The sequence below is a fragment of the Myotis myotis genome, unplaced genomic scaffold, assembly GCF_014108235.1.
Source record: "Myotis myotis isolate mMyoMyo1 unplaced genomic scaffold, mMyoMyo1.p scaffold_m19_p_1, whole genome shotgun sequence".
NCBI classification, from domain to species: domain Eukaryota; kingdom Metazoa; phylum Chordata; class Mammalia; order Chiroptera; family Vespertilionidae; genus Myotis; species Myotis myotis.
Window position 1 is genome coordinate 148,380,307 of NW_023416313.1, and position 23,026 is coordinate 148,403,332.

At 46.6% G+C, this 23,026-nt stretch overlaps 2 protein-coding genes across 9 annotated transcripts; one reads left to right on the forward strand and one right to left on the reverse strand.

Annotated features, from left to right (window-relative positions):
* The first annotated feature begins 6,088 nt into the window (after positions 1–6,088).
* Positions 6,089–7,078, forward strand: LOC118672603 (olfactory receptor 6J1). The gene has a single exon (XM_036342217.1). The coding sequence runs from the start codon at positions 6,089–6,091 to the stop codon at positions 7,076–7,078; it is 990 nt and encodes a 329-aa protein (XP_036198110.1).
* A 3,745-nt stretch (positions 7,079–10,823) lies between these two features.
* ABHD4 (abhydrolase domain containing 4, N-acyl phospholipase B) lies at positions 10,824–22,601 on the reverse strand. 8 transcript variants are annotated; one of them, XM_036356095.1, is made up of 7 exons: positions 22,506–22,601; positions 19,129–19,217; positions 17,633–18,005; positions 17,089–17,243; positions 15,573–15,684; positions 13,013–13,199; positions 10,824–12,318 (listed from the first exon to the last, which is right to left on the reverse strand). In XM_036356095.1, the coding sequence occupies exons 1-7, from the start codon at positions 22,526–22,528 to the stop codon at positions 12,229–12,231; spliced, it is 1,029 nt and encodes a 342-aa protein (XP_036211988.1). In that variant the 5' UTR covers positions 22,529–22,601; the 3' UTR covers positions 10,824–12,228. The 8 variants fall into 8 exon arrangements, with proteins under 8 accessions (XP_036211988.1, XP_036211979.1, XP_036212015.1 ...); XM_036356086.1 differs by having other exon boundaries at positions 19,129–21,172; positions 22,506–22,592; XM_036356122.1 differs by having other exon boundaries at positions 22,395–22,575.
* Positions 22,602–23,026: the final 425 nt, after the last annotated feature.

The following is a 23,026-nucleotide window of genomic DNA, read 5'->3' on the forward strand; positions in this document are numbered from 1 at the left end:
AATTTAAGGCATTTCCCAGCACACCCTGCAGTTCATCTGTAGACTTTCTGCTCCATACTATAAACTTTGGAGGCAAGGACTGGGCTTGTTCTCTGATGTGTGTGTGTCCAGCATCTACTAAAAGTGCCTGAGCTACAGGAGATGTCAATAAATGTTTGTTGAGTGGCAAAGAGCAGAAGTAAACCTGCACTTGACCAGCGAAGGGCAGGCCAGTGGCATCAGTGCCTTTAGAGGCTTTGATAATGATATCTCTGTCTCTATTCTTGACATTTAAGACCAGGACTGATGAAGATGAGCCCTTTATTCTTCAAATTCTCTGGTCCTGACCTCGTCTGGTGATCTGAGACATGCTGGGTCACTGGTGGTTGCAGGGAAGAGATGAGAAATGACATACAGAAGATTTTCACATTGCTACCCAGTTTTTGCCATGGCTTTCATATCAATTTATCCTAAATGCTTCTCTGAAGTTAATATTCAGTTATTTATGCATGCTGCATTTACTGAGTATCTTCGAGTCTACTGTGTTCCAAGCGGATGCGTGGTAGATGCTGAAGTCCTTGAATTTAAATGATGGTCAGAGTTCTAATCTTCATTTTATATACAAATTTATATACGCAAATAGATGTGAGGGGGCATTTCTTACCTATATTTGCTGCAGAATTCAAGGCACTAATGTAAAGCGGAAGCTCTGAGGAATGGGTTCAGGTAGCATGTCGATGGTGCCAGGCCGGGGATGATCTTATCTGCTCTTCCCAGCAACACTGGAACCCCAACTCTTGCCTAGCCAAAATATGCTGCTGTTCTAGCTTATTAATAGACATTTTGCCCTATTATTTTTCAAACTGTTCAATTACTTTTTCTTCATTCTTGTTCTCCATAACCTCTTCATATATTTGGTGCTGTTGCTACTCCTACCATCTTGAATTTCTCCTTCCCCACTTGCATGATTCTGTTTCTGTTGTTCTGTTTTCTGACTCCTCTCGTTCCCATGGTGACTCTTTCTCCTGCCTTTTAAATGAAGGCCTTCACTGAGGCTCCATTCTTTTTTCTACTCTGTATAAACGTCTCCAGAGTATACAGTTTCATATCCACTTATTTGCTCACTCACTCAGTCATTGTTGAGCTTTTCTGGCGTCCCTTACATGGTATTAGGCTTGGGGAATACCAAGAGGGTTAAAACCTACTTTCTGCCTTCAGGGAATCATATAACTGCTAAACGGTAGCCTGATCCAGGACCTGGCTCTTTCTACTCACATCCCAGTGCTCATTAACCCCAATGTAAAGACTTTAAGGCTCAATTTAATCTCATATCTACCGTGAACCCTGTGTATGCATGTCCAGCCTTCACTGATTTTTTTTCTCTCCTCCAAACTGCTGTCGTAGTCAGGATAGCTGGGTTTTACCCCACCAGTTTTGTTACGTTGGACAACTCATTTAACCTGTGTTGGACTTAATATCTCCACCTGTGGAATGAGAAGGTTGCAGCACTAGGATCCTCCCATCTCCAAATTTCCATGGTTCTATGATCTCATATAAGGGAGGTGGTGGCTAATATAAAACAGCAATTACCAATATATAATGAAGCTAATGTTTTTAAAAAACGTGTAGCATGCTCATGAGAGTTGCTAGTACATCATAAAATTGTTGGTTGGGTTTGGAAAATATTTGTCCTTGTCCCCTATCATAATTAGCCAGTTGCTGGAACCATTAATATTCTCAGATAAATGGAAGGCAGGCATGGGAGTGACTGGAGTTAAAGCAGGATAAGGGAGCAGCCTTAAACTTTCTGGGTAGATTGTTCTCATTGCTCTAAGATTATTGACCTTTATACTAATTTTATGGCTTATTGTATAAATTGATGAATGTTATTTATGTGAATTAAATTTCTGTAAAGTATGAATTCTGCTTTGGACCTTAAAAGAGAACTCTGATTAGAAAGGTGATATTTTTTTCTTAGTCATTGACACTTTGAATTTAAAAAACAGAGGCCCAATCAAGCTAACTGACTAAAGGTGTGTGCGTGTGTGTGTGTGTGTGTGTGTGTGTGTGTGTGTGATGATAAAACAGTATATGGCAATGAAAATGAGTCACACAGCACGGTTGAATCTCTGAAATATAGGTTGAACAAAAGATGGCAAACACAAAACAATTCATGATTCCATTTATATGAATTTCAAAAACAGGCAAAGCTAAGCCATGTTGTTAGAAATCAGAATAAAGGTTACCTTTGGAACGGAGATAGGGAGCTTAGAAGGGACTTCTGAGGTGCTAGTACCATTCTATCACTTGACGTGGGTGGTGGTTACATGAGTGTGTTCACTTTATAATAATTCAGTGAGCTCATGATTTGTGCCCTTGTATGTAAATGTGTTATAGTTAAACAAAAAAGGTTAAAAACATTCAAGTTCTATACTGTGGACTCCTGATTCCAAGTGTAAGAAAAGTGTTTCTGGAGAGGGAGAACCCTGTAGGTTTGAGCAGGAGGGACAAGAGCTGGGCTCTGGAGACTAGGTGGGTGGAGAAGACACATGGGGACACAAGGCCATTTTGGGGCAGAGTAAAAATAGTGGTTAGACTGAAGTAAAAGATGTGTATGAGGGTATGTAAGGTGGGAGCCGAGGCTGGGAGGTAATTCTGGGAGAGATTAGGCGTGGGTCTCTTGAGTGTCAGGCTGAGCTGCTTGGGTTTTTTTCTTTTGGATGGTGGAAGATCACTGAAGATTTGGTATATTGATATAAATACTTTAGGATATTGGAGAGGGTAATACTCGGTAGTATGGAATAAGCACAGTTGTCATGATGGGACTGGAGATGGGGGCAGATAAAGGACTGTGCATGGGGAGGCTCTCTAAGATATTCCCCATGGTGTTAATGTTGGCTGGTGTTCTGACTTCAGTTCTTGCTAGTGTAGACATGTTGGAGTCTGCAACTTTTCCTAAGTGGGCCTCAGGGGCCTCAGGCTCAGGCATAGTATTCAGGGACCGCTTTGTAGATTGTGCCCCTGAGGACTCCCCATGATTGGATCCTTTCCTAAAAGTGTATGCTCTCACTGCCCTGCCTTGCCCCACCCCGCCCCAGTGGAAGCCAAAGCATGGGATCCAAACGTAAAACCCTTCCACAGTATTGCTCCTTTCAGCCCTGAGAGTGCAGTTGGTTTGTGGCAGAAGTCTCAGCGTTACAGCGCCCAAGCCGGGGCTGCCGTGTGGGCAGGACATGCTGGAGGTGGCTAGTCGGCCTCATCTAGGCTAATGTGAGTATTGTTGAGTCTCCGTGAGTGTTGCTCTGGGTATTATTATTAGTATTATTATTATTTTAAAATATATTTTATTGATTTCAGAGAGGAAGGGAGAGAGAGAGAGAGAGAGAGAGAGAGAGAGAGAGAGAGAGAGAGGAGAGAAACATCAATGATGAGAGAGAATCATGGACCAGCTGCCTCCTGTTCACCCCAGACTGGGAATGGAGCCCGCAACCTGGCCATGTGCCCTGACTGGGAATCGAACCATGACCTCCTGGTTCATAGGTTAATGTTCAACCCCTAAGCTATGTGGCCGGGCTTACTTTTAAAAAATATGTTTTTATTGATTTTAGAGAGGGAGAAGAAGGGAGAGGGAGAGAGAGAGAGAAACATCAATGAGAGAAAAACATTGATCAGCTGCCTCCTGCACGCCCCCTACTAGGGATCCAGCCTGCAACCCGGGCATGTGCCCTGACTGGGAATTGACCTGGTGACCTCTTGATGTATGAGATCACATTCAACCAACTGAGCCACACCGGCCGTGGCTCTGAGTATTGTTGTGTGGAATGTGGGGGACAGAGGGTAGTTTCTTCATTCTGAAATCTTAGGCAAGGAGGGTTAAGCAAAATTCTCATGTAGAGAAGCAGCTGCCCTTTCTCTTCCCTCTTTGTAGCCAATTAGATATGCTGCTCAAGGAGAAAACAATTTAGGCAAAATTGTGACCTGACAAGATGTATCCCAGGGCAGAGCTGACAGTGCTCTGGGTGGCTGGCCAATGTCTCAGCGGGGACAAGGGAAACAGGGTGTGCTCTTTGCCGAAACTGCAGAGTTTCTAGAAATAACGGCAACACTCGATATGATGGTTTATGATTTCCTAAGGCACTTCCTATGAATATCTTATTTTCCATGCTGAGCTTCTCATCATCCCAGCTGTGAGAAAGATGGGGAAAAAGAGCATTCTCTCTGCTTGTCCTGTGAAGATTCATGTGTAGCCTGGCCAGCATGGCTCCATGGTTGAGTGTTGACCTATGAACCAGGAGGTCACGGTTTGATTCCCATGGCAGGGTCGCTGGCTCGATCCCTAGTAGGGGGCGTGCAGGAGGCAGCCGATGAATGATTCTCCTCATTGATGTTTCTATCTCTCTCTCCCTTCCTCTCTGAAATCAATAAAAATATATATATATATAAAAAGATTCATGTGCAGATGTCCAGAAAGATAAGGTGATTTGTCCAGTCTTAAGGGTGGTAAGAGGTGGGACTTGAAACCAGGTCTCCCAACTCCAAGTCCAGAGTTTTCTTGATGAACTAGCTATATTGCCCCTTGTCAGGATTCGACTGTCTTGCAGTAAAATGGGTATAAAGTTATCTTGTTATTGTCTTAATTTGCATGTCCCTAATTTCTGATGATATCAAACATCTTTTTGTATATATTTTTTTAAATTTTTTTTATTGCTTAAAGTATTACAAAGAATATTACATATGTCTCCTTTCCCCCCACCTTGACAATCCCCTAGACTCTCCAACCCCCCAGTGTCTTATGTCCTTTTTGTATATTTTATTGGCTATATTTCTTTCCTCCTTAATAGAATTCAGATAAAATATTTAGCCCATTTTTTTTATTGGGTTGCTTTTCTATTATGGCTTTGAGAGAATCAATATATTGATTATATATTACAGATAATAAACATTTGTCCATTATCTATGTCACATTTGTAATTTGCCTTTAATTTTATTTTGGGGATCTTTTAATAAACAATAATTCTTAGTTTTAATATAGTTTAATTTGTCAATATTTTCTTTTTTTGTTTACCATTTCTCAGATCTTTAATCAGTATTTTTCTACCATAAGGCCCAAAATAAAATATTCTCTTATATTTTCTCCTGAAAGTTTTCATTTTATATTTTTGTCCATCTAGAATGGATGTTAGTGTCCGATATAAGGTGGGGAATCCAATGTTATGTTTTCCCATACAGACAATCAGCAGTACCAGCTTCCTTTCATCTCTGACATATACCACTGTTTCATATTTGTGTGGGTCTGTTTCTTGGCTCTCTATTTTGTCCTGCTGGTCAGTTTGTGTGTATTTGTGTCAATACCATCTTGGTTTAATTAGCTATTTTTATGTCTTGTATGTACTAGGCAAGCCACCCCCGCCTCCTAGCTTCTTCTTCTTCAGCAATGTCTTGATTATTGTAGGACTTTTACTGATTTACATTTAATTCCCAAAGTGAGATCATAATGTTACTATTAGTTTACACCTTGCTTTAAAAAACTTAATAATACATTGTGGCTATTTTGTTATTACATAAAAGTTGCCATTGACATATTATGGTAAAATATAATTTTTAATGGCTGCATAATGTTATTATTTATATGTGTCATAATTTATTTATTCCATCTCCCATTTTTGGATATTAAAGCTGTTGCTAAATTTTCATTATTATAAGCAATTCCGTGATGAATGCTGTTGCAGCAAAATCGTTGAAAACTTCCATAACTGTATTTTGGGTGGATTTCTGAGTCTAAGAATTTGCTCAATTTTAAGAATTTTGATATAAATTGCTATATTGTTTTTAGAAAGTTCATATAAACTATGTAACAGGGTAGGACTTAAGGCAGACACCTTGTTAACAAAATGATCATTTTAAAAAGTTTTAATTTGATAGGCAAATAATATGAAACAAGTTAAATTTAGATTACAAATTTAGATATGAAATCTAAATTTAGATTGGATTAACACATTTTATGTTCATATTTTTCTAGTGAACAGCCATGGGTTTTGTACACTGAACACTCTCCTAAGCACCTTTTCCTTTTGTTCCATCAGAGGAATTGAGCCCTGCCCCCATGCCCATGGCCAATCAGACTGCCACCGTGGGGGAGTTTATTTTGCTGGGATTTGCCCTCAGCAGGCAGGTGGAGCTGCTGTTCCTGATGCTGCTGCTGTCCACATTCCTGCTGACCCTCCTGGGGAACCTGCTCATCATTTCCATTGTGCTGTCCTACTCCTGTCTCCATACCCCCATGTACTTTTTCCTGTGCAACCTCTCTATCCTGGACATCCTCTTCACCTCAGTCATTTCTCCAAAAGTGTTGGTCAACTTAGCATCTGGGGATAAAACCATTTCCTTTGCTGGGTGTATCACCCAGTGCTATTTCTACTTCTTCCTGGGCACGGTAGAGTTTCTTCTGCTGACAGTCATGTCCTATGATCGCTATGCTGCTGTCTGTTACCCGCTGCAGTACAGCACCATCATGAGACCTTCTGTCTGCATTGGGACTGTTGTGTTTTCTTGGGTAGGAGGCTTCCTATCTGTGCTCTTCCCAATCATCTTCATCTCTCAGCTGCCCTTCTGTGGCTCCAACATTATTAACCACTTCTTCTGTGACAGTGGGCCTTTGCTGGCCTTGGCCTGTGCAGATACCACTGCCATTGAGCTGATGGATTTCATGCTTTCGTCCACCGTCATCCTCTGTTGCATAGTCCTTGTGGCCTATTCCTATACGTACATCATCTTGACGATAGTGCGCATTCCTTCCTCAAGTGGAAGGAAGAAGGCCTTTAACACCTGTGCTTCCCACCTGACAATAGTCATGATTTCTAGTGGCATCACAGTGTTTATCTACGTGACACCCTCCCAGAAAGAATATCTGGAGGTCAACAAGGTCCCTTCAGTACTGAGCAGTGTTGTGACCCCATTCCTCAACCCCTTTGTATATACTCTGAGGAATGACACGGTGTTGGGGGTCCTAAAGGACGTGTGGGTCAGGGTTCAAGCAGTTTTAGAAAAGAGGATGATGACAATGCTGAGGAGCAAATTGTCCTCTTACAAAGACCAATAAGGAGGGGCTAGTCCCTCTTCCTCTTTACCGCCATGTATGTACTGTATCCATTCCCTGCCGTAGAAAGATAGGACTTGCTTTACCAAAGGGATGAGCTAGCTAAGGGATCCTGAATGGTTTCTAGTGGAAAGAACTTAGCTTGGAGACAGGGACTTGAACTCTAGCCTTGGTTCTAACTTGAATTCTGTGGCCACAGCTGTGTCACCAGCCACTGACCTCTAGTGCTCTCATTGGAAGTGTGTCAGGGCTGGACTTGATGATCTCCAAGTCCCATCCACAATGAATATTCTAAGAATTACAGAGCCTTGCAACCTGTGTCCTATTCAAAGTCCCAACACGTTTGGCTTCATTTCCTCATGGATCCTGACCACAACTCTTCTACCAGCTGACACAAAGTCCTTCCTGGCCCCCTCCTCATGGATCCTCGTTCCTTTCATCTTCTCTAGGAATCTCTCTAAGAATAACCTTTATTATTCTCTAGTCCACTGTCATACCCTCAGTGGACATTTGTAATGATTGTGGTGGACATATGTAGTCTGTTATTTATTTATTTTTATTTTTTAATTAAATATGTTTTTATTCATTTTAGAGAGAAGGAGAGAAAGAGAAACACTGATGTGAGAGAAACCCACGTTTATAGCATGAACAGTAACCACAAATCCCTAGAATATATGAGGAAAGGTACTGATTGAGTGGCATGTTCGTAGTGATTTCTTAGTCCTAGGAATGTTAGGAATGGCCCATTCAGATGGAGTGTGTGTGTGTGTGTGTGTGTGTGCACATCTCAGCATGCACCCATGTGTGTAGGCCTGGTAGTGTAAACAGGGCACTGTGGTTGACCTTCTTCAGGCCTTTCTTGCACCTGCTCCTGAGGAATGTGTTGGCATGGTGCTGGAAAAATCAGATCAGCATGTTGTGCAGCCTCCCAAAGTGGTTCTGGAATAAGGAGGTCAACTTTCAGAGCCATAGGCCCTACTTCTCCACATCATGGCCTTCTGGGTCAGGTGTCAGAGACAGGGTCCCTTAGACCAGTGCTTGTAGACGGGGGCAGAAGAATTTCTTGGGGAATTTTTTAAAAATATATATTTTTATTGATTTCAGAGAGGAAGGGAGAGGGAGAGATAGAAACATCAATGATGAGAGAGAATCACTGATTGGCTGCCTCCTGCATGCCCCCTACTGGGGATCGAGCCTGCAACCCAGGTATGTGCCCTTGACCGGGATTGAACCCAGGACCCTTCAGTCCATAGTCCGACATTCTATACACTGAGCCAAACCAGCTAGATCTTAGGGAATGTTTTTAAATGTAGATGTCATGGTCAGATTTACCGAGTAAACTCAGGAATACAGTCTAGGAATATATATATATATATATATATATATATATATATATATATATATATATATATAAAGACAAGCGACCAGAACAATGGAACTACTGGAATGACTGGAATGACTGGTCGCTATGATGCGCACTGCGGATTGGGGCCCTGATTGCCCCCTCCCCGCAACTTCCTGAGGCCCCTCCCCCCGGCCTGCCCAACCCCCGATTGAGGGCAGGGCCAGCCAGCCAACTGCCTGAGGCCCCTCTCCCCTGCTGGCCTGGCCCCACCCCACCTGTGCATGAATTCATGCACTGGGCCTCTAGTATTTTAAAAAATACCCAGTTGTCTTGTGAGCAGGTTAAGTTTGGTGACTGCTGCCTCGCTTGGCCTGGTCTCCAAAGGGGTGGTAACATCATTTAGTATTCACAAGTTCTTTTGACTTTATCTCCTAAAGATTTCTTGCGTCTTTCTCCTCTGTATGTCCACTGCCCACTGGTCAAGTCCAAGCTACCAGAATCTCTGGCCTGGACCATTGCAGTAGCCTCAAAGTTCCCAATCTGTACTCCACAAAGCAGCCAGAGTGGTCATGTCAAGTTTCAGATTGGATTGTCACACGCCCCACCCCACCCTGACGTGCAGTCCAGTTATTTTTTCCCCATTGCTTTCAGGATGAACACAACATTCTTTTCATGGCCAGAGGGGATGCATGAGTAGGTTCCCACTCACCTCCCCAGCTTCATCCCACAGCCATCGTCCCTGCTAATAGACTTGCACTCAAAGTTCTCTCCAGATACTCCTTCCCCTCCCTTTGCACTTCAGGCTCCGCTGTTATTACTTTTGAGGGGGATCTTCCCACCTTTCAGGGACAGCCCTTTTCAGTTGCAATTTTGTTTTGATTTATAGTGATTTGACTAAGTGTGCATCTTCATGTAGATTGTAATTTGCCAGGAAGGCAGGGACCCCTTTTCTTCACTATTGTAGCCTTAGTGGTCAGTATGCAGTAAGCTCTAAATACAGGGTCGCACCCTGGCCAGTGTGGCTCAGTTGTTGAGCATCCTCCTGTGCACCAAAAGGTTGCCAGTTGGATTCCCAGTCAGGGCACATGCCCAGGTCTGGTTCAGTCTCTGGTCAGGGTGTGTGGGAGGCAACTGATCAATGTTTTTTTACAATTGATGTTTCTCTCTCTCCCTCCCTCTCCTTTTCTCTCTTCTCTCAAAAACCAATAAAAACATATTAAAATAAATAAGGAAATACAGGGTCAGGCAAAAGTAATTTAAAGTTGTTTGTATGGAAAATAGTACAGCCTGGCCAGAGTGGCTTAGCTGGTTGGAGTGTCCTCCCGGACACTGAAAGGTTTCTGGTTCTAATCTGGTAAGGGTGCATGCCTGGGTTTTGGGTTGGATCCCTGCTGGGGTTGGGGCAAATATGAAAGGCAACTAATCACTGTCTCTCCCTCCCCCCCTTTAAGCATATTCTAGAGTGAGAACTTTAAAAATATAATAAATTAAAAATAATAATTAATAAGAATAAACTGTTTTGTGTACTCACAACAGTAAACCTTCTTTTGCCCCACCCTGTACCTGCCCTCTTCTTCATATGGCTGCGTTGGCAATCAGCAATTTTCAGTCACTGAGAAGACACGGGGTGTTGGGATGGATCAGAGCTTTATAGTTATATCCAGAGTTCCATTCACACATTTGTTCATTCATCACGATATATGTGGCATGATGTGCCACTTGGAGCTGTGGACTTCTGGGTCTAGCTGGAGTCAGCCAGCACACAGCAGTAACTGTTGGTAACGATTTGAATACCTGGCATATCTCACTTATCTCGGCTCAGTGAAAACAAACATTTATTAAACACAAACTAGGTGCCAGATGTGCCCTTGTTCTTAAGTAGCTTATGATCTATGGAGGGAAGACTTACTAGTACATGAAATAAGTGGCTACACATTTACAAGTTTTACAAAAGGGGCTGTAGTGTGTGCCATGGAGACACAGAAGAGAGGGTCCAAGTCCAGCCTGGGTGTCAGAGACAGGCTTCCCTGCGTAAGGACTATTTGAGGGGATGACTAAGAGTTAGGAAAACAGGCTATAGGGCAGTCCAGGTGTAGGTCAATGTGGAATGAACTTCAGAAGATGGCTATTTACTGAGCAGCAGGGAGTACCCAGTTCTGCCCAATTCTCCTGAGTTGGGGTTTGGCCCCTCCACAGTCCCGACATCCTCTGAAGGGGTTGGCTGAGATGGCCCCTGCCAATCTGTGTCTAGAGGGCAAATGCTGGGCTAAATGGAGAGGGAAAGGTGTGTAAGTGGGAAGCCCTCAGGGCCCCTTCTCTGACTCAGGCATCACATGGGCTGCTGTGAATTCAGCACCACTCCCAGCACTCCTGTCGACCAATACTAAACATCAGCACCACCAGCAGTTTTTATTCATTTCTTTATTAATGTAGAAAAAGAGCCCAAGGCAGCTGGACCAGTAGTACAAAGCATGGTGAGTTAATACTATTTTGGTGAAAGGGTTGGCTTTACAAAAGAGAAGGAGCAGGCAGGAGCTGTCCTGGTTCTGGGCCCAGGTCCAGCCTGCTGCCCGGAACCTCGCAGGAGCACCTGGAACCAGTCCTTGGAGAGGATGACAGGTGGGTTGAGCGGGATGAACTGGAGACCACGGAGGACAGATGGCAGGGGTAGAGGGCCAGGCAGTGAGAACCATCCTGTGGCTGATGAGGACAGGAAACTGCTGGCATGAGACTCCCCACTGGACCATGGGCAGGGGCTCCAGGTGGCCTCAGCTCTGGGAACAGGAAGAAAAATCTTGCCGGGGGCAAGGGAATCCAGAGCTGGCCCTGGGTTGAAGAGCCTTTCCCTCCTCTCTCCACCAGGGGCCACCTTTGCTCTGTACTATGGGAGGGGCTTCAGGGCCCAAGGCACAGAGGGAGGCCCAGAGGCCTCCCTGTTGGGAGGAAGAGTGGGCAGGGAAGGAAGCACTTGAGTGTTCCTGGCTTAGGCAGCCAGGGCTGAGACACAGGGCGGGACAACAGCACCCCTGTGCAATGGGGCTGGAATGTGGGCAGGGATGGGCTTACCCTTGGCCAGTTACCCCATGGCAATGGTGCCTGCCTCGAACCTTTGCAAATGGAGTCTGCACCATCACCAGGTGTCAGCAGACCTGGGTTCTAGCCTAAGCTTTTCTGGAACAGAGCTATATCACCATGGGCCAGCCATGTCCTGCCCTGGCCTGCTCCTCATCTGCTAACGAGGGCTTTGGCTATGACCTCTCAGGTCATGGGAGAGACTCTGAAGAATAAGGGGCTCTCCAGAACCTGCTCTTGGTAGCTCCGTGGGAACTGGTCCCAACCATACCTTGGACACTGGCATGGGCGGGGCAAGGAGGTGGAGGAGGAGGAAGTTCTTTTGTGGAACCTACCCCCAGAAACGTTCCAGAGCTAGGAAAGACTGTGGGGGCCTCTGCTTTGTCCAGGGCTAGAGAGGCTGCCCTCCCTTTGGCAGGGAGGGGACGTGGTTCCGTACAGACCCTTCACAACCACTATCTGGGTAACGCTTGGCACGAAGAGAATGGGGTGGCACTAAGAGACCCTTTATGTTCCTCCCCGGGGGTGGGAAGCTCAAGGCCTTGTTGGAGCTTCTGCCTCCAGCCCTCAGCCTGGGGTCAGGAGTACTTTTCACTGTGTTCTTGCCTTGGGAACAGCCCAAGACTCTGACTGGCTGGCACATGTTAGTTGGTGAGGAAAGGACAGAGGGTGAGTAAGCAGCCAGGGAGGTGAGAGCGACTCTCTGGCTTTCTCCGCTTCCTCTAGTGAGAGCAGCTCAATCAACCGAGTCACAGATCTCCTCCACCACCGCATTGAAGATGTGTGGCTGGTCTGCATAGACGTGGTGCGAAGCACCCTCGATTTCCTGTGAAGAAAGGAACCGCCAGGGTGGGACCGCCCTTTATTCCAGGCACTGGAAAGCTGTCAAAACATTTCTTTTCCTTTAGACCTCCCTGCCTATCACCCATGAGCACTTGTCAGAAACCATGGTCCACTTTCTCCCTGGATCCTGGCACTTTCCTGTAGGAGCCAACGACTCTCAATATCCCATTTTCCTTCTCCCATGACCATTCACTGTATCTTGCTTGCCATGCTAGCCCCACCACCGATCTGCTCATTTGACCCACAGGCCCGGTAAACCAGGGCCCAATAGGCAGCCAGTCTAATTAAGCACACTCATTAGCAAATGAAGTTGAAGGGGGAAGAAAAAAGGGAATGCAGGAGTGTGGTAGGAAGGCTTCATGTCAGCCTCTACTATTCACTCTCCTGTTCACAGCTCTGGTTTTGAGTGGGAATTACAGGAGGGGTAACATGATGTCTGTGCCTGGCTACTGGATAAGAACAGAAGTGAGAGGCCTCCTAATTATGAAATGACAAAAAGCCAAACCTTTCAAGTCCACTGTCTCATCTCAATCGGTTCATCCCTCTTTTCCCTGCTGACTCTTCCATCACCCTCTCTACCCCGAGTTACCCATCCTTAGTGAGAGTCAACCAACACGTGCTGGCATTCAATGCACAGCTTTTCCACCCCAATTCTGCTCCTTGGGTGGCCAACGTACCATGTCTCGGACATAGGAATCCGGCCGCTGCAGCTTCACCTTTTTCCCTGTGCTGGTGTCTATCCAGGTGTTGGACCCATAGATCATGGTGATGGGCACATCTTTTCGAATCAAGTGAATTCGTTCTATCATGGGGCGCCGGGCCCAGCCGAAGGACTCCATCATGGCTTTGAAGGCCGTCTCACCACTAAGAAGCAAAACAGGGTGAGGCAATTAGAATAAACCCCACAGCATAAAATGTCAAACTGTTGGTCTCTTCAGAGGCTGGGGCAGTATCTTCATCATCTTGGTATTCCTCTCAAACCCTGGGTTTGAGACTCACTAAATATTGGTAAGATTAGGAGAAAGGACTGAATCTCTAGAGGCCTCTTAACACAAAACAGAGTTAGAGGGATACACTTGTGAAAACCCCTAGGACACTGAGTATTGTCCAAGAATGCAATGGGTTAATATTTATTCAAAAAATATTCATGTGTCATGCCCTAACCTGAGTGGGGGGACAGATGAACAAGACACATTTCAGCTCACACTTTAGGCATTAAGTAATGAATTATATGATTCATTAACTACACATTTCCCAAGAATTATGAAAGGGTAGTGGAGTGCCATGAGAACACAGAGTAAGGACTTAGCTGGCGGGGGGTGGAGGGAGGTCAGGAGTTCATTGGGGGCGGAGTCTCAAGAGCGAGTGCTATGGGAGTACAAAGGGTTTCCTGAGGAGACTGTGAATAAAACAGTCATGTGAAGACCTGGGGGAGCAGCAGTTGGTGTTGTGTGAGAAGCGAGGACTGCCAATCAGATCTACTTCGCTTTTTCCTGGTCATTTCCTTAGGTAGAGCTAATTGAGGCCGTATCATGGTCTGCAAAGGGTCTGCATGCATTATGCAGAACTAGTTCTGAGGCTGGGGAACATTCTGAGGAAAGGGCTAGGTAAGGGGCCTCAAGTGGGTATGAGACTGGCGCTGAGCCCAGAGGGGGCTGAAAGACGGGCAGAGAGGAGAAAGCAGGGGGCTACCTGATTTGACTGTTGAGCTGAGTTTCTATACTGCTGCCTAAGCAGCGCCCTTCAATTAGCGGTGCTCACGAGGAATGTTGAATGGACAGTTCCCACGCTGCCTGAAAGCTGTCTGGGTTTGAGGCTAATGCTCAGACAGTACTGATGGAATGCAAATCCCCTCCTTCTTCACAGCTTTGGCTCACAACAGCGACACAAACAGGCCTGGAATGAGGCGGGGCAGTGCTGTGGCTCCCAGTGAACTTGGCTCCCCTGAGATGCCTCCCAGCAGCTCAGGGTGAGGCCACCACAGAGGCAGTGCCTCCTGGTATCAGCCACTCACACAGCACGGCCTGAGGGGAAGATTACCTCCGGGACTCTGCCCTGGCTGTCAGCTACAAGCCTATGGGGGCTGCTGGGTGAGCAGTCACAGACCTGAGCCTCTCAAGATTCTGGGGACACCCGCAAATCTCCAAAAGATTTGGAAAGAATTACTGTCCCAACAATACTCAAGGCGCACATGATTAAATTTTAAAATAGGTACTTTCTCAATCAGCGATTCTATTTGTAGGAACGTACTCTATAGACCAGTGGTTCTCAACCTTCCTAATGCTGCGACCCTTTAATACAGTTCCTCATGTTGTGGTGACCCCCAATTTCATTGTTACAAATTGAACATAATTAAAGCATAGTGATTAATCACAAAAACAATATGTAATTACATATGTGTTTTCCGATGGTCTTAGGCGACCCCTGTGAAAGGGTCGTTCAATCCCCAAAGGGGTCGCGACCCACAGGTTGAGAACCACTGCTATAGACAGTCGTGTGTGCAGAGGGAGATATGCAAGGAGGTTCTCTGAAGTTGTCACATGATATGTCAGACTGGCAGTAACAAGAAAGTTGGAAATTACAAGTCTGGGACAGGCAAAGACTTTTTTCTTTCTTTTTGCTTTTATAAAAATACCGTATTCATTAGTAAAAAAAAACAAAACATCAATCTTTCAAATGTTTTCCAGACTCTTGCCTGTCAGGATAACCGCCTATCTCTACAGAAGAGTAAGGGTCACCTGTAGAGACAGTGGCAATTTTAATTAATGTTATCTTCTCCATCTCTTTGTGCCTACCCCTGAGGAAGTCTCTGGAAATGATCAAGCCTGCTAATGCTTCTGTCCTCCTAACTCAGCGACTTTCAACTGATGTGCTGCAAGAATTTTTAAAACATGCAATACCTGACTGTTTAGTCAGGGACACTGACCTCTTTTCTCTTAGATTATCAAATTAAAAAAAAAAATGACAACAGCCAACACAACAGTAGTCATCCAGTATGCATGAATCAAAATTATACCTATTTTTTTTGTCAGATCGGCAAAAAATATACTTTTTGGTGTGCCGCAGAATTTTAGTAATTAGTTTATGTGTGCCATGAGATGGAGGTTGAAAAATCACTGCCCAAACTGAATGAAAACTTTGTGGAAGAAGAAACACAGCACAGAACAATCCTGTGACAGTTGTGCAGTTTTCGTGTTATCTTGTCCACCTGGCGCTGGCTCTGGGTGCTGCTCTCACCTGGGGTTTTGTGCGTTGCAGTGGTAGATATACTCTGATATAGTATCATCTTCAAAGAAGTCTGCAAACTTGCGCTTGAAGTCTGGTCGGAATCGCTGCACCAAGCCAGGCCCTGGGAGGGGACAGGAGAGCATGGAGGGGCCAGTTTGGGTGGTGGGGGAGAGACTCCTGCCTGTGCATGCTTGAACAACATTATTTCTCCTATTCCTGGGACCCTTACAGCCTTTTAATCTTAAGGTAGTGAGTGAAACTAGACCATCTCCCAAGAGGCCGGTCATATTAAGGCCTGTAACATAATATGAGTGGAGAGGCAAGCTTAACCCTGACATCTCAGACTCCGGCGGTTTTAGAGCAATCTGTTCTCTTCACCTTTATATAGTCCATAAACAAGCAGCAGGGCACCCAAAACAGACTGTCAAAATTGGGGCCTACTGGTCAACACCCTTCTGGTCTTCTCTCTGCATGTAAGCAGCAAGGGGTCAGAGGGCGGCACAGCCAGGATCCCCTGGGCCCTGGCCTCCTCCATGGCTGTCAGCCAACTGCCACAACCACACTAGCTCTGATGCCCATGCACGAACCCAGCCAGATGCAAGTCCAAAAACGGGGAGCGTGGTAAGAGCTGAGCTTCTCCTAAACTCCTACCTTCTCCTCAAATGCTCATATTTCCCTTTTATCCAGAGCCATTCTGTTTCTCATGAAGGGCCTGGAGAGATAACTCTTATTTAGCCGTTTGCAATTAACTCACAATAATTGGCTATTGAACATTACCATGTATACATCAGCCATTAGTGTAAGACAGAGCGTCACCAACCCTTCCCATAAAGGGCATGTGCTTTTCACTCCATCAGAGTAAAAAGCTCCCCAGAAAGTTAGGGTGCTGGCAGGGTGAGGTCAGAAGCCTGGGGCCTATTGATTTCACTTCCTCTGGCTGGTTCCCTCGGAACGCCTTCCCTCCCTTCAGCCACAGAATTTGCTGACAGCTACTAAATGGTGAAGATGTGGTGCCTGTCTGGAGCAGGGCATGGTTTCGAGGGGCTTGCCTGACACTGTGGGTTGTGTTGGAGGCTCTGGTTCTGACATCTCCCTGCTGCAGGTGCTGGGTGAGCTGCAGAGGTGGGAGCCAGTGGTGGTTACCACGCTGAATCACCAGCAGGTTGCCATAAACTCACACAGGTAGCATAAGAATTCAGCAGAGGAAGAGTCACCTCATGGTCCCTTTCTTTCTCTCTCTCTCTCTCTCTCTCTGGGGGTCTAACCAAGGCACAGAGTAGTAGTTCTGCTCCATCTGTCCCTTGCATAGGAAAGCTTTTTTCCATGCAAATGAAAGAAAAAAAGAACCTTCTGAAACTGCAGACAAAGAAATCTGGTCCAGATTAATAGCTTAAAATAACAATGCTAGGTCCATTCCCACTTTTCAAGGACAAGCGAGGATGATGGGAGCCCAGAAGCAGTGGGGCTTCTAGCATGGGATAGCCTTGGTTTGAGGAGATAGTTTCTGTATCTGTAGGCTACTCACCCCAGGGCCCAGCTATTCGAAGAACAGCCAGTGGGTTGGAACGCCCTAGGACAGAGGCCACAGCCTTGACCCAGGTTGGGGGTGCACGGATCTCACTGGGGTCAGTCGGCCGGAGGGGAAAGCCCCATGGGTCCACCAGGATGAGGTGCTTAACTCTACAGGGGGACAAAGGAAAAGCTGTATTTGCTTGGAGATACCACAGCCCTTAAATCACCCAGGAAAAAGAGAGCTACAGTGGGGCCTTGACTTACGAGTTTAATTCGTTCCGTGACGGAGCTCATAACTCAAATTACTCGTATGTCAAATCACTGTGACGTTCGCTGTGCCAACTAGCGGTGGGGTATCTGAAGCTGGCTCGTAACCCGAATTTTTTTGAGCTTGCAACTCAAAGCAAAAAATTGGCCGAGCGACGGCTCGTATCTCAAAAAAACTCGTTAGTCAGGACACTCGTAAGTCAAGGCCCCACTGTATTGGAAACTAATACTGGAAGCTTCCCAGTGAGGCAAGGAGTTGGATAGTGACCCAGAGGGTGGGTCCTTCTTACCTTTCAGGGTACTTGATAGAGTAAGAAGTGGCCAGGAATCCTCCCAAACTGTGCCCTAGGAGGATCATGCTGGGGATCCCCATGGTCTCCCTCCACGTCTCTATTGAGATCACAAACTCATTCTCGGCCCCTTCTGGGTCCCTCGGGAATGTTGGCCTGGAGCTTCTCCCGAAGCCAAGCAGATCAAACGTGTGCAGTGTGCGGCGGGCACTCAGTGAATCCATGTTGAGGATCCAGAGGCCCACGCCACCCCCAAAGCCATGCACCATCACCAAAGGGGTGCGGTCCCTGAGCTCGGGGCTCACGGTCACCGTCCAGATCTTGTTCTGGTTTGGGAGAGACACATACCGGGCCAGGAACTTGTTCTGGAGACCTGGGGAGAGGAGATTCAGGGCGAGCAATACGTCTGCTTTCTGACAGCATCGTCATGTTGCCTGGATGATCAGTCTCCAGCTCTGTCCCGCCGTTCCCAAACCTCCCTGACCTCCCTCACCTCTTTCCTTTTTATATCCCTCTCACCATACACCCCAAGAGTTAAACTCTGAATACAATTTGTAGACCATCTACTCTATTGGTAATAAGAGTGGCCATCTTATTCCTTGAGACTGTTTGCCTGGCTGCCTTTGGGCACAGGGTGGCAGTGACTCCACCAACCTACAGAGCGCCTGCACCCATTGCTCTTGTACCTGTGTGCTTGGGGCTTGACAGATGGACAGAAGTGTCCTCACTGAGGGCATCTGGGAGGAGGGCTTTTAACTGGAGTTGAGACAGGCGGAGGGTGTGACAGGTGTGAACTGAGCCACCGGCTTATTCCTCTTAGAGACAGACCCAGGTGGGCAGTGCTTGCTCTGCTGGTGTGAAGGCAATTACATGACAGAGCTGCCTGGGGAAAGTGACTTGGATCCTGGACAAAAGCTTGAAAGCTGTGGCTATTCTTCAGTTGTACTTACTCAGGCCCATAAGAGGTGAGCCATGGCTGGGGAAGTAGAACAGGGCAGGTAAGATCAGAGGAAAACAGGGAGATGTGGCCCAAGGGCCTTGTTTGAGCCAGTGGTGGGGAAATAGTAATATTAGAGAATATAGGACTTCTTTGCTGGTCCTTGGGTAGCAAGGTGGTAAATCTAAGAAGTGCTTGTGTGTTTGGAAGAACAGACAGGGAGAAAGAAAGAAGAGAGGAGTAGGAGAAGGAAGAAAAGGAGAGAATATGTGTATTTGTGTGTGTTGTGTGCTAATAGTTGGTACAGGGTTGGAGGTGAAGTTGTGGGATGTGGCAGAAACTACATGATGGACAGGGAGGGCGACACTGAGGAACCATTATCATAGAATTCAGTGTCCTCTGTATAAATCTCTTCCCTTAGATCACTGACAACCTTTCCTCCCACCCTCAAACATTTTTTATCAGGAGTCAGTGGGCTCAGTGTACCAGGCTCTGGGAAGATCCCGTATCCTCCTTAGGCCTCCTGAGGGAGGTGGCACAAGCTGTCCCCTCTACTTACACTGGAGGATCTTGGCTTCCACATTCTTCAATTGAGACATCGAAGTGGGGCGCCAAGCCGGCAGCCAGCTACTCAGCCAGCCTTGAGGCCTGGGACAAAGAGACACAGAGATGCTCGTTGGCAACATTGGAAAGGAAACATTGATGCCCTGAGCCTTGCTGACAGATACAAAAGAGTTATCAGGGTACAGGGTGTTTTCCAGGCTCAGGAGACCTCCCACTATGGCAGTCAGCAATTCCCTCACGGCCTGATAGACTGTTACTCTTCTCTGGTAAATGGCTATTAACAACATGCTCTTTGTTTCAAAGATGCTCAGAATATCATGTGCACAGCACTTTACAGTTTACAAAGCACTTTCACATTTATCTCATTTGAGCTTTACAAACACTTTTGCCACTGGTTTTCGTGTTTCAAGAGATATAAGGGGGACAAACCCACCTTTAACTAATGCTTTCAGTTATCTTTTGCTATCCTCAGGACTGAATGTTCCTTTAGAATAGGACAAGTTCCCATGCCACCTGCCCTCCTGGCAGGGCACTGCAGTTTGTGTGTGCCCTCTTTCAAGCCCCTGGAAGTACAGAGCACTGTCAGTGCCCAGCTGGGCTCCCAGGAAACCTTTAAGCAATGAGATGGGATAGGCAGGGAGCAAGAGATGGGAGACCTGGGTTCAAGTCCTGCGGTGAATCACCAGCTGGACACAGGTTGCCTCTGGCCGTGTTCTCCAGATTATAAAATGAGTAAAAAACTCACACAGGTCTTATCTCCCATAGCAGGCAATAAAACAGATAAGATACGCTATTCTGCTTTCTCCTTCATATCCACAGGACTTTAAGTCATTGCAGAGTAGAAGTTGAAAGCACCAGTTTTGGAAATAAAAAAACACACCTTGGATCTGAGTCACGGTATTATCATTTTCGAGCAGAATGACTTTGGCCTGATGAACAGCCTGTCTTTGAGCATTTAGATATGTAAGGGAACTTATAAGGTGCCTGGTACAAATTAGATGCTCAATGAATGAGTTTTTATTATTTCTTTTCCATCGCATATGACATTTCTCTTTTCTGGGTGAAGAGGATTATGGGATGGACACACCAGCTGTAGGAAAGGCCTGTGAACATGGGTATAGTCACACAGAGCATTCTGTGGGAGAACGAGAGGAACCACTGCCACCCCCCCTCCCCCCTTAGCACACACTGGGCATCCTGGTACATCAGTTGAAGCACAGAGCTTTAGATAAGGATGGCCCTTAGAAATCATCTAGCCCAGTCTCTCTGTTTTACAGATGACCAAACTGATGCCCAAAGAGGTCAGACAGTTAGTGAGAAAAAGAAGCAGAACTAGAAAACCCAGATTTGCAATCCAGGTTTCTCTGTACTTCTTCTCTGGAAGTTCCAGCCTTGGTGTTTGAAGGCCATACACAAATACTTACGGTATAGGACATAATTTTCACACTGGTCTCTGTTTTCTGAAAGGAGGTGTGATCTAAAGGCAGAAGGTCAGATTTCTAATCCTGGCACTGCCACTTACCAGCAATATGACTTCCACTTTCTGTGTCAAACTTTCCCCTTTAAAAGGGCGGTACTAACAGTACCTACCTCACAGGGTTGTTATACAGATTAAGTGAGTTAATGCACCTAAAATACATAGAATAAAGTCTAGCACAAAATAAAATTCCCAATAAACGTTTCCCCCCAGCTAAATCATAAGCTATTTTGCAAATAGCAAGTCTCAATGATTGTTTGAGGTTTGAAATACTGAGGTTGCACCCGAGAGTGGTATATCAATAACATTACAGCCAGATGAGAGTTGTCAGTTTCATCAATCAAATCCTATGGAGACTCATAACCCATTTAATTTTCCACTGGAATTCCTTGTAAGCCTGAAGCATCTGGATCCCGCACTGCAGCACTCAGGAGAAATGTTGTTCCATGGAACAGCACTATGGGCTGCTCAGCAGATATTCAGGGGGAGTTTTACTTTGCCTCTCTTCTTCACCAAAAATGTTGCAGGTAAAGCACTGGAAATATTGTCTGGCACACTGAATCTGATTAATACAATTGGGGAGGTGAGGGAAGGGGATAGGGGGGTTCAGGCAAAGAGAAGAAAAGCCACTTAGCCATGAACTTGGGCTGGCCAGGATGGTCTCGTCCCTCTAGAGCAGTGGTTCTCAGCCTTGGCTGCACATTAGAATCACCTGGGAATCTTTTTAAAATTTAAAATCAGGATTTAAAAAAGATTCCCAGGTGATTCTAATCTGCAGCCAAGGTTGAGAACCACTGCTCTAGAGCATTTTTATCCGAACAGAGGTAAGGCAGGAGAGGTTCTGTGCGGGGTCTGTGATCTTGGGCAAGTCTTCTAACTTCTATGGGCACTGACTTCTTTGTCTGTAAAAAAGAGCTGAACTACCTGCATCTCAACCGGCTCTAATATTGTTTCCCTAAGTCGCTGTAGCTACTGTACAGTTCTTGGAAAAGTTATCTTAGAGAGCAACTCTCCTGGGCAGCTTCTTCAAGCACAGGAAGCTACTACTGTGTCATAAAGTTAATTCCTTTTGCAAACTGCCAGTTATGCTGGTCTGAAAAGGGGGACCGCGGGACCCACAAAAGGACGGGAGCTAGTGACACCGAGGCTTGGCTGGGAGCTGAGTCATTCTTCTGGAAGCAACTTTGCCTGGCTCCTAGAGACTGCAAATGGCTAACCACACCAGCTACAGGTGGCGCCCCAAACCCGATGCCCTTGAGGCAGTGGTAACAAGTCTCAAGAGCTCTAATTTTGAGACCACAGCAAAAAAGATAGTTATAATGATTAAAAACTTTATCAGCTAGGGTCGCAAGCTGCAGTGTCTCGGCGGGTGAGAACTAAAGAAGGCTTGCAAGCCCATTCATTATTCCAAGCAGACCAATTCCAGCGCGGCGGCGGCCTTTCTCCTCTTCCCGTGCCCTCTCCGTGCCCTGCGAAATGAGGCTCTTTCCACCCCCGACTTCCAAACCAGGGCCAGTCCAGGCTGGCGGACCTGGCTGCCACCCCCGCAACCGCATCCCGCCAGCATGCTTCGGTGGATCTCAGACATTCCCACGGAATCTAATCCCCGAGCACAGCGGGGAGAGGAGAACGAGGAGCGATCGCGGATACCAACGTGCAAAGTTCGAATCTCGGAGCGGCATGCAGGCTAACTCATTTCCATCGCTCCCCCGGCTCCGCCGCCGCCTCCTCTGGGCAAAAGCAAAGCGAGCATAGGCAGCCCCCAGCCCTCCCATGAGGCCGACCTGAGACAGGAAAGGCAGGAAGATGTCTAAAAGTGTTCCTCAGCCACAGACAGTCCCAGGATCATGGGCCAGAGAGAGACAGAGAAAGAGAAAGAGACGGGATTAACTCACTGCTGCTCCAGATCATCAGCCATAGTAAACAAGCCCTGCCGGGTCGAGCCGAGCCAGCCCGTCCCTCTGCCTGACGCCAGCACCAGCTGACCTAGCAAAGGGTCGGATAACAAAGTGGGGCGGGGCCAGCGCGGGACGGGGAGGCGGGGCCCCGGCACCGGGACTCTGGCCTTGAACCTCGGCGGGTGGCGGGTGGCGGGGACCCGGAACAGGTGCAGGCGGAGTGGTCTCCCGGTCTCGCAGAATAGGACCGTAATTCTGGGCACACATTTGGGAGACAGTCAGGGAGGCGAGTAGTACCGAAACCACGGAGTCCCTCATGGGAGCTCACCAGCCCTCCATGCTCTCAAGATCAGAAAGTGACAGGACTCCCCCCGCAGGCGCTCACACTGTCTGGGCCTCCCTATTATATAGCTCCCTGTCCTCGGAAGTCCTCCCCTGGTGTCCTTTCTAATCTGGGGCTTATGATGTTTGTAGAGACCACACCACTGGTTAAATGTTCCTACCAAAGGCCTGTACCC